A 16669-nucleotide genomic window follows, 5' to 3' on the forward strand; every position below is an offset into this window, starting at 1 on the left:
CTGTACCAATCGCATTTATGTCTATCTGAGCTCACACTCACTCACTTAGCACCTGAGATCAATTAAGTCTGTGAGTCTTTAGTCCTCAGGGCTCACTTTGGGATTGTGCCACAGTTTCACACAGAATCAAACACAGCAATTAAAGCTGAGTCAAAGATGCTGTTTCCATGGGTTACATCATGAACAGATACAGACTGAAAATTGTGTTTTCACGTTCGTCTGAAAAGTGACCTTTGCTACTTGGTTTGATGTTCTGAAGCTGTTACAACAGTCAACTAATAAAGTCCAATTCTGTGATGAATCACTGCCATTCACAGGTTATCTTCTGCCTACAATTACTATACTTTACTGTACGGTTACTTCAGTACACAGTTGTTGAAGAATATCTGCATCAAGAAGAAAACAGGATGAAATGCATTCACACAAATTTGCCTTATGACAATTCTACCAACTCAGAACAAGCAATTTGCTTTGTAATGAACTACAAACCAGACACGCTGTGAATAAATAGGAAGTCATAGGTGAAACTTGCAGTAAAATCTGAGGGGCCTGTATCCTCAAAGAGAACACCAATTAAAACCCTGTTTGGTTCTTTACAATATAATCATCTTCTTGTGCCTTCGGGTCCCAAATCTATTAACTCAAGTGAGGCTTACTTGCAATGTAACCTCTCTTAAAAAAAAATTGACATCAAAGGCAACAAGCAACAGCAAACTAGCATCCCACTTCCGGAGTGGCAGACCATTTAAAAAAAAAAAAAAAAGGAGTACTTAAAAGGGATTAAACAAGCCAATTCCAAACAGATTCCTTACAGACTAGAAGAGGCAGGCAAGGAAGAGGAGGAGGAGGAGGAGGAGGAGGAGGAGGAGGAGGAGGGATCTAGGAGGAGCACATGATGGAGAGACTAAATTAGCAAACTGTGTGTTTTTGTGGTCTTGGCAATGGGGAGATCCCAAAGGAGAGCTAATGACTGTAGTGGTATCTGGCATAGGGGCCAAGTTTCCTTGACTGCTTTAAAGTTGCCTTCAGTCCATAGCCACCATGTCATGAGCAACATATGCTGAGCTGTCTTGCAATTATACCATTATCAAGGTCTTTCCTCCCACTGATTTCCATTATATGTTGCTGAGCAGATTTTACAGGGACTTTGTACTTCTGCTCCTTCTGAAAGAAAGAAAGTATGTACAGTCTGACCTATAGCCAGCACTGTGAACAATGGGGTTGACTAATAAACACAATTTTCATTAATCTACAAAATCTGACAAAATTAGCAACAAGCTTGTAAGCAAAAGATATGTACCAATACCAACTGTCAGGTATAAAATAGGGATGCATCGATCAGACTTCTTTAGTCCCATACTGATACCTGGGTTTTAGGTAACAGCTGATACAAAGTACCGATCCAATACCAGTGTTTAATTAATAAGCTGACCTGTATGTCTCACTGTGTGGAAGTGACTGGGATCATTCTTTTATGTGTAAGGCAACATCATTACAAGGTGCACCTGAATGCAGCATGAGTTTACGAGGGGCACCTGAATGCACAATGAGTTTACAATCGGCACCTGAACGCACCATGAAGTCCCATCGGAACCCACACGCTTTTCCATTTGTTGTTTGTTTACAGAACTTACGGGCAAGGCAAAATGTTGCCACACCGGTGACTTCAGGAAAGCAGGAGTGTTTTCCAGTAAGCTACTGTTACTCTGTGTCTTTAGCTGCATGCTACCTGCTAATAGGCTACGCTATGTCATCTGCGTGTTGTTTTTTTCTTCGGCACACACAAGTAGGCGGGGGTGGAGAGAAAAAAACAGCAGAATATAAACATAGAATTAATTGAATAGATTGGTCACATTGTCACCGATAGCTGATCCAGCTATTTGGGTCAGTATCTGCCCGATATCAGTATCGTTGTATCCCTAGTATAAAACAGTGAGACAAATCTCAAACATAACACTGATGCTGTATCATCCAAATTAAACAAGTCCTTGACCATAATCCAATTTGAAAATGACAGAAAGATAGAACCGTGTACAATCAAGTAGAGGAGAAAACTCCATTGCACCAGACATTTAATTTGATGCAAAACCATTTGGGTAAGAGGTGAAATCTTTATTTAAGCCTCCCAGACAGTGCAGTGAATATTTTATGTCCAATATGGTACTTTCTTGTCTCAGAGACCATAAACTATACTTTAGTGTACCCAATTTGATTAACACGGCCTTCCTCATCAGGGCTTCTGTCTTAGAAATCTCATTTCAGATCCCAGGAAGGACCTGAATTTACAAACTCTTCAAGGACAACAGACAAGTAAACATAGGGTGGCAAGGTATGCAATTAACACTTTCAATGCAATTTACTCTCAACTCGTCAGAATCTTAATCACTATATTTTAGGAACATAATCTAAGTTTATTTTAAGGAATAAGTCTTATTTAGTACAAGTTATTACAGGTAATTTGCCAACAATCTCACCAAAGATTACACACATTTCATTGAGCCTGACCTTCAAAAAACTCTTTAGGGATGAAAATAAAATCAGCAGAGATTTTTGCCCTATGCAGGGACAACAGTGGGGCAAAGTGACCACTGCTAGCTGTTGTACCTCTGTGACCTCTCATCTGTCTTAAGAGCCCTAAACAACAGAGAGGAGTGTCCCGATTTTATTGTCCCAGCATGAGAAAAGGAGACAGAGCTGCTTTAGCTTGATGGATAGGGTCCAACTGGGAGAGTGGGGCTGGGATAAAAGGAGCTGTATCCCGCCATAAAACTTTGCTGCTCCCAGCATTTACGTGCACAGAACCTCCTGTGTTTTAGTGTAAATGTGTGTGTATCTAGGTAACAGGGAATCTGTTATCAGAATGATTCACAGATATAGACAGGTTGCCACAACTTGATATAAAACAATACAAGCCCACAATACTCAATTCTCCCTTTGTACTCTGCTGGAGAGCAGTCGAGGTGAGGGGAGGTGGTCTTTTCCCTTTAATTTTTGCATCGACTGTTGAGTGAAACCATCACGTCAGACAAAGGCAGAAAGAGCACACTATGAGACATGCATCTACTTTATACAGTGACTGTTTGAACCAGACCCTGAGGTGGTAAATCAAGTCTCGGCTGGTAGGTGCAGTATAAGCGTAAATGGTCATATGCTATGTAAAGACAGATCAGTGGAGGGGGCGGTTGAATGAACAAGAGACGAGTCAACAATGTCTTGCTGAGTTTGAGTCACCTTTAGTCATGTTAAAACTACTACAGATTTCCAAAAGGAAAAGAAAACATGTTATAACACAGTGGCCTAGTTGTCTCTACAGTCAAAAGTAAATTAAAAAAATTAGTTATAAACGTAATATTGCTTCTATGAATTCTGGGTGATTGAAATATGCAGTGGGCTGGTGTTGGGCTACTGTGAGCCTACACAGTTGTAATTTGCTCCTCACCAGCGCTACACAGACTCTATTGGTCCTTGCCGTTACAGCAAGAGCCTTATTTTAAGTGTTGCATTCTGGGCCTATTGTTGTACCGAATTGCAGTGCAAAGCAAATTTGTATAAACAAAGCACTGGAGGGATTTTCTTTTTAAGCTGTACACCACCACCGCCATTTAGTCACACTACCTGCATAAGTTCTCCATTGGTTTCAGTTACATAGCAACTAGCAGTTTTTGGTTTCGTTTAGAGTAAAAAACTAACTTGACCTGTAATATTTTACTTTATTCCATATGTGCAAACATCTTTTCCAGCTCTTACTGTGGATATTTAACTATAAGTCAATCACTGAGAAACCACATAGCGCTCTTCAAAGAAAACATGTCACAGACAGAAGTGGTAAGGCTAAATTATTGGCCATATATTAAAGGCAATTGCTGCGAATGATGGTTTAGATGACAGTATATTTGCCAAGTACACGTTTAAGATTTCGCATGGCTTTTATGCTTTCATCTCAACTTTCTCTTCAGTTTACATTAGCTGAATCACTACATAAAAGTTATATAGTGACAAATGAATTTATAAGTACTGCAAGATGATCAGAAGTGTACATCTGCCTCTGAAATACAGTTTTTGTCTAAGCCTTTGGGGTATGTGGTATTTGTTCCATGAAACCTAGCTTGCTGTTTTTTCATCCTGATCTTCCACATACCAGAATCCTTCTTGCTCCCCTTGCCTCCATCTCTGTTCTTCTTCAGCACTGATTTGAACATGGCGAGATTCCTGCAGGCCTCTCTGTAGGGCCCCTGGAAGAAAAACAAACAAAAAAAATTCAGTCACTCACAGCCACGACAAGACAACAGTGTTGTCAATCATGCAAAGCCATTGAAATTTTCAAGCAATACAAACAGGTGCATTTCTATTCATGGGACAGAACAGAGGCCATTTCCTCTACTCACCTGCTAATGAAAAAAACATTCTTCAAACAACTCCATAAGTATTTTTTTTTTTTTAACCAAGAACTAACCAAACAATACAAAACGTGTCCTATTAAACCTAACAGAAATGGAAAAACAGTGTATATCCGCATTTCATACTGCTTAGCTGGCACCCGCCTGGGAGTTTTCCCACAGCACTCCCAATCCTGCAGGTCATCAGTGGAGGGGCGCATGGAAAGAATGCTCTAATATTTAAACAGAAAAGGACAAGTTCTGCTATCTTGTTATGCAGGAAAACACTCTGTCGAATGCCCTGAATTCCACATGTAATTGATGCTATGTGGCCTAACCTGGGTGTTTGCAACTGCTTTCCATGGTCAATCCCAAGCTAGTGTGCATTTTTAATCCTTAGAGTTAAACGGTATAACATGAACTCAAGGTCCAGCCTGGATATGCCTGGATGTGCTTGTTTACTTTGGAATTATTTATAGTCTTATGTAGTTGTACAATGGTAAAAACATACTTAACTAAACACTGCGGCAGCTAACACAGTTAATTGTGTGGGATATTTGGTTTCTAACCCTCTAAAAACATTATAGGTTGCTACCCTACTGTATTAATAGCAACAGAGCAATCTATCCGATGAAAAGAAAGTTTTCGACCAAATAAGGGTATGCCTTTTGCAAACAAAACACACAGCCCTTGCACTGAGTTCTCAACCCCAGTAGCCAGGCTTTAAATATCTAGTTCCTCTTACTGCTGCTGGGAGAGAGGCTATTGATCGGCCCTTTTTCATCCTTGATGGTGTCAGAGGAAACATTGTGAAGCAGAGCCTCCACTGAATCCGTTATGGGAGGTGAAGGTGTAGGGGGCAAATCCCTGAGAAACCTCTGTACCTCAACTTAGCCTTGACTGTTCAAAACAAATTAACTTTTCATGAGGTTTCACTTCACCGAGCCAAAATCAAGATTATGAATGCAGTTTCAAGGCAGCACATGATTACTGTACTGGTGTTTCATTCTAAAGTATCCAGGGAAAACTCACATAAAGCAAGCCCATCACACTCTCCATCCTTTCTCCATTTCTTTTACCCCATACCTTCTGGAACTGATCCATTTGGCTATTTTCAATTTCTAGGCTCTGTTCAATTTTCAAATAATATAACCTCAATGCCCTTCAAACAAAGCCTGTACTGAAAACTGATTTCTGCCAAACGTTGATTTAATACCCCACCTCTGTCTCTACATCATATGAACTAAATGAAGTGTCTCAAACATTCCTTCATATTTCAACACTACTGCACTACTCTGCTTTGAAAAAATGAAACGTTTTGTGATATGAACTAAATGATAGTTATGTATGTCTGGTATGTTTTTGATTGAATATTACATATTGATGTAATAACAGGGAGGTCAGATGGCAGGATCAAGTACAGAGCAGCACTTCTGGAACTGGATTCAGTGAATGCTCAAAAATGCACAAGAATGCAGAAGAAGAACATTGATTTGGTCCATGATATCAAAGGGAGCATCCAATAGTTCCAACAGGAAATAAAAAAGATCAGATAACTGTATTCCTGTAATATGATCATTATTTGCTTTCTCTTTCATTATTAACTCTCTTTCTATTTTGCCAATATTATAATAAATTATCTTTATCCTGTGCAGAAACTCTCTCCATTCCATTGGTGAGCAAAGCAGTGGTTCTCGGCCAACAAAGAGGCGCCGGGCGCTCAGTCCAGAAGACCGTTAAAGGATTGCAACAGAGGTGAGTTTGTTACAGAAATCAGTCAAAATCCCATTTTACATTATTGTTGTGCTGCAGAGATGTCCTGCCCACAGATCATATTCTATAGACTCAAAACATTTTTTGTTCGGGATAAATCCTTACAAAAATCATAATTTTAATATTATACAACAGCTTCCTGAAAAGAATAAATTGGCAACATAAAAATAAATGATCAAATGAAATATGAAGTCATAAAATACCCACTACAAAATAGATATTTATTTTTTTTATTATCTCTATAGGTCTGTGACACCATCCTGGGACACACAAGAGAGAGTTTCTCCTTCACAGACCACCTTGTCTGGTCCACCCTGTTGCCATTACCACACCCATGATCAGAGGTGCTTCTCAAACTTGAAAAGAATATAAACTTTTCTCCTTCACACCATGACCCAGGAGAGGCTGAATGCACTGGCCACGCTGTCCATGGAAAAGAGACTTGTTACTGAGATGACTATAATCAGAGAGTCATTGAGAAATGTGCTGGATAGAAGGAAAGGAGAGCTAAATTTATGTTCAGGTAGTTAACATGCTTTTTGGTAGTGGGTGGGAAGATATAGTTAAAAGAAAACTCAGGCAGAGTCACTATCTTCTTATATTTGTAACTTGAGTCTTGTATCATATTGTCTTGCTCTTCTTAAATACAAAAAACATAGTTGTTTAAATAAAGTAGTGCTTGTTGTTTTGCCCAGTTTCAAAGTACTGCTTTGTATTTATTTCCTCTCACCAAAAAAAAAAAAGATTATTATCACCAGTCACCACTGGTGCCTATCTGTACATAATAGTGTAGTTCAGAATAGTAAAGTACAGCATAGCATAGCATAGCATAGCATAGCATAGCATAGCATAGCATAGCATAGCGTCAGTGAACTGCTGACTGCTGTGTGGGAGCTGGCTGCTCATCTCCACAGTAACAATAAACATCACCCAGGTTAACCCAAAGGAAATGAGAAACGCCCTCTTGAAATTCCAAAAGCCAACATGACAAATTCCTTCCATCCCCTCCACCCCCATCACAGCTACCAGACACACACACACACAGCCAGTACCCACTGTAAGAATGAGACAGCAGCTCTTCACATTATGTCATTACTTTTTATCCTGACGTGTGCCTCATTGGCAATTTATGCCAAAGGTGGGGGGAATTAAGTCCTGAACATTACTTGAAAAAAAGCCAAACGTGTCTTATGACAGTGTTGTTGTTAAAAACTGATTTAACAATGACATAGTGATGATAACATATATTGTAAACAAACCAAGTGTCTTTTGCTTGCTGGAAGCCACAACATAAATATAGAACCAGTGCTACATCCAATAACAGTGTGAATACTTTTCCCTACAAGACACTGACACATTCTTGCCAATTGAACAGACAATTATGACACTAGGTTGCAATAGCCACAGATGGTCAGGGATCAAGATGATGTTTTTATTGTACTGACTCCAACAATGCACCTCTACCAGACAGTGAAGTGAACCAAGTATTGGGGAGACAGTACAATTAGTAATATGTTACTGGCTCTTTGCACTAATTAAATCAAAATATAACCAATATTTGCAGGTATAACTGGGGCTGTGAAGGTGCTGCTTTCTAAATAAGCAACGTTAGACCAACTCTGTATACAGTATGATGGGAAATCTCTAAACTCCCAGGCCCCCTGAAACACCCAATATGTGCAATGCAGTTTTAGCTCTCCAAAACCATTGTGAAAATTGGGGCAGCATTTACACCATATATAAGCCTCTGTTGTGGCTAACACTTGTCACATAAGCTAGAAATCTGGTGTTTTTGATACGATACATTAATACAATGCTGCAGTGCTGACATTTTACAAACATTAATTATAACTATACCATGATTTGACAACTTACATGACTGTGGGTCTCAGTTACATCTACTTATACACTAAAAACCTCAACATAACACTAACATGATGCATTCTTGCCCTGCAGGGACAAACTATTTTAGTCTGAGTATCTTCATCAAGTCTTTTGTATTCATAAATTAAAAAAAAATGTAAACAAGTGTGAGGACAATGTGTTGAAATTGCCTAAGCCTTAGGCTGAAGGTAGATGTAAAGAAATGTGATGGATCCTACAACAGCAAAGACACCACAACCAACATCAAATGCAGCTAGGCTGAAGCAGTGGTGGGGATATAACTGTGACCTTTGAAAAAAAGTCTCATGTCTGCATGAAGTCATGGACTGCATGGTATGCACTGCAGCAAGACTGGCATCAAGATTCCTCAAGCCCTCAAAGTAAGGTCTATCCCTGTGCTTTTACACTGTGTTTGGATATCAGCCTCAAAGCATGCCCCCTCAGAAGAGGCCTCTCAATATTAAATCAGAACAGTGAAAGTCCCACAGTATGGCTCGAAGGTCTTTGTGGACACACACAGGCTGAATGGTCAAAATAGACTCAATATTCACATTTGTTCTGTGCAAGACACCCCAAGATCAAACAGAAGCGGCAGAGAAACAGCACAGTATTGTGCTTAGGGTACTGCTGCCTCTCTGTTTATGTCAAGAAACCGACAACCTAGTCAATCAAATGTCCTCAACAGGCTTCAAAAAAACGCCCTTAGCAACTGAAGAAACACATAGCGTAGACCTTATTTGGGCAATAACATGTATGAGTAAGGATGCTTCCCCACAGCTGGCATTTTCAGCCAGGCATATGTCAGCTCTATGACCTTCACATGTGGATGGTTTGTTACCTGGAACAGCTCAAGGCAACAATAAAAAAGGACTCTGGTCTATTGTGCAATGAAGAGGTTTCCTTTCACAGAAGAGAAATTGGAAACCAGGATGGTAAAGGGGGGGCCTTGGGTTATCAGCATGTATGTTTTCCAGGTCATTCTTGACTTGATAGAGTTCAATTCCATACATGTTATAAAGGAAGGAAAGATCCTCACCTGCACAATGATGAGGTGACATGTGGTTAATAGAGCCATCTTGCTTTACCACAGTCATCTGAGAAGACAGCTATATATAGAACGGAAATAGGATTGTTTGACCCCATCGCATCTGGCAGGGAAGCATTTCACATACATTGGCGGTTGGTGAGTAAGAACCTGCTTTGTCTTTTGTTAGGTGGCACACAATAGAGAGAGCACCCTTAAGCTCAGGTCAACTTCACCACTCTTCCAGGATTGCAGCAAACAGCTATTTTCCACCCTGTGCGTTCATCTCTAGCCTATTCAAACGCCCTGCCAGCTCTCTTCATCAACAAATTCTACATGAATGATCACTCACAGATTTCCACACAGTGAGTTGTCATAGCAACATGGACATTTTCACCATCGGCTGACCCTCTAGTTGGTTTTTCAAACACAGCCTCAAAGTGATCAGATTTTTTTAAAACGCTCCTGTGAACTCCATAATTATCTATTCTTTTGTTGTCCATTCACTGAGTGCAGGAAACAGGCCGGGCCTGGACGGTGAGTTCAAGTGGTCCATAAACAATGGGAAGTTAACTAACAAACCCTTGAAGGAGGAAGTGTGGGGAGTAGGTATGGAGGACAGCACAGTCTCAGTGCCGGCCATTGTAAGCAAAGGTTGTTATTCACACTCGCATGAGTGGAAGGGAAATAACAAAAGAACAGACATTTTTATGTAACTAGTCTACTGGTTTGAATTGCTTTCAGCACAGCCCCCCACCTTAGAGCCTATGAGAAGCAGATATTCATCTTATGAGCAGAAAAGGGAAATGTCTTGGAATGCCGACAGCTGACATTAAAGAGTAAAGACAATTTTTAACTTGTTAATATAATACTACAGCCCCCGCTTGTATCGTTTGAAAGGCCAACAGTTAAAACCCAGCAACAGATCATAAAGGCATGTCTATTTGCTAAACATTTCAATTACATTTTACTCTTGTTAGTTTTGACTTTACCCAAAAAGCTTTAAGATGCTTTCAACTTAAATATGAGGTAGACAAAATGGTGTACCTAGTACAACAGTACATACTTGTAAATTACAAACACACTACTACAAAAGGTGTAGCATATCTAGGGTAATTAAATGCCAGGGATATATCCAGAACCTCTGAGTATGATGTGGGTAGTGTGTTATCAACTTGCAAAAATCAATCACCAAATCAGCATATTGTGAAGAATATGCATTTAAAATTGCAATTTTAAAAGTGAAATGAAGTAGTGTGCAGCGTCACTGTTTCATTCTTTAAATTGGCAGCAATTGGCTTTAAAGAATTAAAAGAAATTAAAGATGTCTGACAAACAGCACCTTGATGCTTACGTTTTCAACATATGAGATAGAGCTCCAAGGAGGCAAGGAATGTGCTGCAGGAATGACATATTTAGGCGACAGAGCTTATTTTTGCAACAATCCAAAATAAGCTCTGTGGCAAACAAAAGGTAATGATACTTGCACGTTTTGTTCAGCAAGATAATCTTCAAAAATGAACACCACAATTTTAGCGTTTTGTTTTTTTACAGTTGTATTGAATTGGGTATTGAGAATTATGGAATTTCAATGGTATTGGTATCGACTACTATATTTCTGGTATCGTGGCATCACTAGTCCAGTCACAGACATGGGCTGATTCAAAGTTCTAGCTTGGGGCAAAGCCAGCTAGTTTCTTATAGAGGAGGACTAGCCACATGGCTCAGCGTGAAATTAAAAAGGATAACAAGTCTGATCTGCTCATTAGACTGCCATGGGAAAAGCACTGTCATTTTGAAAAGACTGATTCGCCCTCTGAGGCCACTTGTTCTTGATCTTTTCTAATATGACTGATGAATAAATCCAGACACAGGCCTACATGCTGGCGCAGCAGTGACTGTGTCTTTTTATCCCAGCAGTGTTGCTCTAGAAGTATCAAGGCATATTTTAGAGGGAAACCCTTGCTCTGAATTCGCAGTTTCACCCCAGGCCATGGAAACTAAAGCTGAAACTAAAACGTTGGAAAAAAACAAGACATTGCACATCCTCACCAGATTAAAATCAAAACTAAGCCAGCCACAGCCTTACATAACCTACACTGATTTAGCGTTGACAGATCGGAGTTTGACATGGATTTATGAATGAGTTAACTGTGCAGTGGGTCGCCTTCTTAGCTTTCACATACCAGTTTCTCCACTCTGAGCCTTTTCTTTTCTCTCAAATTTGTTGGAATTCTTTCTACAACAATTGCACACTCCTTACATCACACCAACAACTACCACTCCTCTGAAATCATCAGCCAGCACCAGCTATTTAACTGCATGCTGAGTAACAACAATCATCTCATCAGAGTTACAGCTATTAACTCCTGCTATCACTGCTGATTGCAGTAGATAGTAGTATCACTTTATTACTGATTTGCCATAGCAATCAAGTGTTAATGAACATCTGGAGTAAAAAATAAATAAAGCTGTACCATCATTTCTTACATTTAATTTGACATGTGCCTCTCAGCCTGGTGTTTGATTAAGGGTAAAACATTAACAGTAGCGTTTAAAGTCTACAGGAAGTTCACGCAAACGAAGAGATTCTCCTCTTGCTAAGATTTGTCGGTCAGAGGGTCACATATAATGAACCGACTTTAAATTAAACACTATGCCTAGTAAGCCAGAATTTTAGTCATAGTACATATTTACGTGGATGGGATAGACTGTAACAATTAATTACCCCTTGGGGATCAACAAAGTATTCTGAATCTGAATGTGAATTCAACAGGGCTTCTGACCAAGAAGCACTTTGTAGATAAGATGCCACACCCACTTCAGGTTTATTATTAGCCTGTCTCACTTCATCTATAGTGAGTGAACTACTTATGATATCATTAGACATTTTCCTGGGAGTATGAACATGTCAGTAGCCAGAACTACTAGTTTGTCTTATGACGACGACTTCTACCGCCACCACTACTACTGTACAACTAAATACGAGCCCCACAGTCTACTTGCCATAGAGATGCCTTTATCCAGGTTTGTGATTTCACAAAGTGCTGTCCCATTCATACAGCTATTGGAGACCATACACTCTCCTGCAGTCTCCTAGATCTTTGCTGATCATAGAAGTCATGTTAATTAAAGTCTGCGCGGGTCTAAGTGGTTAGTTTTCCCCTTGCTGTGAAAGAAAATGACAATTTCTCTAGATAGAGCTGCACTAGCTGCCAAAGCTAAAATAATCATGACACATTGGAAAGAACACTAATTCTGCTTTATCAATTTGCCAATGTCAACTAAATTGATCACAAAATGAATACTTGTAAGTAACTTGTCACAAATACAAATTTTTACACTTTGGGATGTCTGAGGCGCTCTGCATCACTACACCCCTCTCTCTCTCTCTCTCTCTCTCTCTCTCTCTCTCTCTCTCTCTCTCTCTCTCTCTCTCTCTCTCTCTCTCTCTCTCTCTCTCTCTCTCTCTCTCTCTCTCTCTCTCTCTCTCTCTCTCTCTCGGGCTTTCAAAAAAGCTTGACAAAAATGTAAATCAGTAACAGCTGTTACTAAGAAGCACTTCCAAACACACACGTGCTTTAGATACACACATGCAAGCATGAGCGCACATATGCACGTGCATAAACCTAAAATTGCATACACATGCTTGCTCACCTGGACTTTCAACTCATACTACAGAATATATGGAAGTTTGGGTATGAGGAATGAATTATTGGTATGCAATTCAGCAGATGTGTCATACTTGCCAACCCTATCACTGAAACACAAAAGCAACTCAATTGCTGTCATTCTGTTTTAATAGGTGACCTGAGGGGAAATTAAATGGTATGGCAAGGCATTTTTATACAGAACATATTATGAGCCTTTAAGAAACTTGAGCTTATTAAATTACATAATGTCACTTCGCCAGTAGGCTTATCGCAACGCAGAGAATGCAACATGATTTCTTTGCCTGGTAAAAATCTAGGCATTTCAGAACTTTGGAATTTTTATATGATGTCCATGGCATGAGTCTTCTTTGAGAATGCTAATAAAGAGTACATAGAAAGTTGAGTATTACCATACTTTTGCAGTGTGAGCCATGTTAGGTTTTTATGATCACTTCTGCGACCTTATTGCAGAATATTGTGTCACCTCTATAGCATGGCAATAAACACAAAACCCTTTCTTCAAGTTCAGAAGCTCAGGGGGTAGATGCTTCTTGCCTCTTCTGCTATTACACCATTATTTCACAACAATCCCTAATACCACCTCACTAATTTTGACATGTGAAAAATGTCTTGGACATGATACATTATGAAGATTACTTACAGATAGCATAGGAGGTTGCTTCCTTGAGACCTGCCATGATAGATAGAGAATTGTACACTAGCTTTTGAGTCAACCTAAAATCCCATATCTACTGTCACAAAGCCCAAGACCTACCAGAGTTTTGAATGACAGCTTTCATACCAGCCCAATAAACCAAATAGTAGTTCATTTGAAACGTTCAATATAAGTTAGGTTTGAGATCCACAGAATCCCACACCACAACATACAGGAATAATTCAATAAAATCTTGGTTTAACAGTATGCTGACTGTAGGTGTCCTTTCCTGAACCCAACTAATTTATAAAAATCTGGTTTTTCTATTGGAACCGTGGGCTTCTACAATGAGTAGCCCTTTTCAAAAGTACAAAATCATCATCATCAACTCAGTATGTGCTGTCTGTCGGTCGGGTCACTGGCTCCAATAACTTTCCCTCCTCAGCCATAACAATGCAACTCTGATGCCAGCATCTGTTACTGGCCAACTGGCTGGGGACCATGGGAACCAGGCTCTGTAGAGACCGGGAGGCAGACTCTTGTGGCACTTCCAATAAGATGAGTGCTCTGTAGTGCAAACAGCTCATAACCCTGCAGTTGGTAGACAATTGGGGTAGCTCTAGCCGTGGCACAGAGGCATGCAAATCCACTGTATTGGTTCCATAATCAGCGTAAAATTGCCCGAAATTATGTTGGAAAGTTAATACTGATTATCTCCAGGTTAACTGGCAGTCAGCATGATTGTCAGCAGTAAAGCCTTTTCCACCTGTTGAGTTTAAATTGGAAAATCAACACTGTATACAGTGGAACTGCCCTTGAAGCTAGATTGTAACTTGACACAGGTAATCGCTAATGTTATGGCAGATAGAACGCCAAGAGGTTATGAAGACTTTACATCACTTTTTTTGAAAGAACATTGAATCAATGACATCATGCATTCTCAAAGATCAAAGCTGGATCTTGACATTTACAAGCGATTTATCTGAAGGGGAAAACAGAGCTTTGATTTTCAAAGCACCTGGCTGAGTTACAAGGGGATTCCTTCATTATAAAATATGCTGAAAACAGCAATAGTCATATACAGCCAGTGGTCAAACTTCAAAGACTCAATCTATGTGGGCGAACAAGATTACAGTCCTGTAGACTTAAACCTATTACTATATCTGGGTTGGGTTCTGGTTTGAAAACCACTGCGTCCAATCACAAAATGCAGACTAACATTAGCATCAAACAAGACCACACAGTTATAAGAAAAGTAAAGAACCTTGTTGTAAAACATCTGCATCTACTGAGCAGGATGTTACTCCACAATAAGTATTACCTAGAAAAGTTCTTGGATGTCTGTTCATCTTTAGAAAGGTTAAAACCATAGACTATACAGTCTATATATATATATATATATATATATATATATATATATATATATATATATATATACATACATACACACACACACAGTAACAAGCTATTTATAATAGGCTGTTCTGCAGTGACTGTTCTGAGGCTCTAATGATTATTATTATCATTATCTATTTATATGTAGATATATTATATCTGTACAAACAAGTCAAATGTTTACCTTGTTCAGCTTCGTGGTCCTTGTTTTTAGCTTATGTCTATTCCTGTGTATGTACTTTGAGAGCAACAAAAAGTCGGAGTCAAATTTCTTGTATGTGTTCTACTTGGCCATTTAAGCAGATGCTGATTCGGATAAATATGAGGTTTTTAATGCCAGGACAACATGCACGTATGTAAGAAATAAATGTAGGCTACGTAATAAAAGACAAAACTCCAACGGTCAATTTGCTGGATTAACTATCACTTTCACTGTGGCGTGTGTCCCGTTAGCTCCAGTTCACACCAAACCAAACGCAAACGTTAGCTACCTGTAGGAAATGTTTGATTCAAGCTAACAGCAACTGAGCTTGGTGTTTAATTAGCTAGCTAACGGTAATATTTAACGTAAGTAACGTAACCGACACACAAAACAACGACCAAAGAGGCTAAATGTACCAAGAATAAATAAAACACACTGCTGTCATTCCCGTTGGTTTTGACGGAAGCTCAACGGGCATGTCCCGACATTCCTCCCAACAAACTGCCACTAAAACTCCTGACAGGAACACATTTTTCTCTACTTTTGTGACCCGGTTAACCGACACCTCCAGGTTAATTCCATCGACACAGCCAACGTGTGGATATTTGTTAAAGTCTTACCTGATAAATGGCATGGACATGAAAGTACCAAAAAAGTTTTCCCAGTCTCCCAGCGTATCTCCAAACAAACTCAATCCCCACTTGATCCACCAAGGTAGGCTACGGGACGCTGGGCTCCTCCTCCTCCTCCCCGCATGAGGTCATCTAGGGAGGCACATCCACTGAGGGCAGGGAATCAAGACAAACTACCCCCCCTCCTTCCTCCTCCACTTTTCCTCTTCCTCCTCATTTCTCTGTGAATGCCTCATGGACACGACAGAGATGCAAGATACATGTATTAGGACAACTAAGCTGCAGACTAAGCTGTAGGCTTGCAATTTAAGGGGGATAATCACGGGTTTGGTTCAGAGACATATCCAGAAATACTGAAGTCCTTAAAAAAGTGAAAATAAACCATGAGATACAGTTTTATTTCCCAAATTAAAAGTCTAAATATGGTTTAAAGCCTTTGCCACACTGCCAGGAATACATTTCTGGTAGACAATGACTGAATCTTTTATTCATTTATTTATTTTGTTAGTTAAATTAAATATGCTGAGCCTAGACATACTGAATAACACTGAGGTATCACAGCTTTACAAGCCACATTTAAGCATAAGTCTTCTGTTTATCATATTATTATTAAACAGGTCAAGGCCTTACATTTGATTGGCTAAATTAACACTGAAGTTGGAAACTATCAAACTCACAGTTTTGGTAGGCTGCTTTAAGGCTGTCTTTATTTTGTGCAATTTTATAATGCACCAGTAGGCTTCATGTCAGATTATTGGTGAAACGATTAGTTTATTAACCATAGAACTTTTTTACTCCATATATTAATCTCATGCCTATCATTATTTGCTACTCTGCAGATTAGGATTGTACACACAAGATATAAAGAAGCTCATAAAACACGTTGCATTGCTGCATTTGTTTTTATATTTATTAAATGTGTAGGTAGGTGTGTATGCATGTGCGTTTATTGATATGTATTTATGTATTGTTGTGGGTGATTTGGACCTTGAGTCTGTAATAAAAGTTTTGATGATGTTGATGATGATGATTAAACTATCCAAGGGTATATAAAGTAACGTTGGTACCACCTGAA

General features: G+C 39.4%; 1 protein-coding gene across 1 annotated transcript in view; it reads right to left on the reverse strand.

The window, feature by feature from the left end:
- Window positions 1–15762, reverse strand: part of tanc1b (tetratricopeptide repeat, ankyrin repeat and coiled-coil containing 1b) — a 100635-nt gene extending 84873 nt beyond the window's left edge. The window contains 2 exon segments of the mRNA XM_028590452.1: window positions 4139–4232; window positions 15583–15762. Coding sequence (XP_028446253.1) covers window positions 4139–4199 — 61 coding nt within the window. The 5' untranslated portion in view covers window positions 4200–4232; window positions 15583–15762.
- Between the last annotated feature and the right edge of the window lie 907 nt (window positions 15763–16669).

Source organism: Perca flavescens, chromosome 11 (genome assembly GCF_004354835.1).
Source record: "Perca flavescens isolate YP-PL-M2 chromosome 11, PFLA_1.0, whole genome shotgun sequence".
NCBI lineage: Eukaryota > Metazoa > Chordata > Actinopteri > Perciformes > Percidae > Perca > Perca flavescens.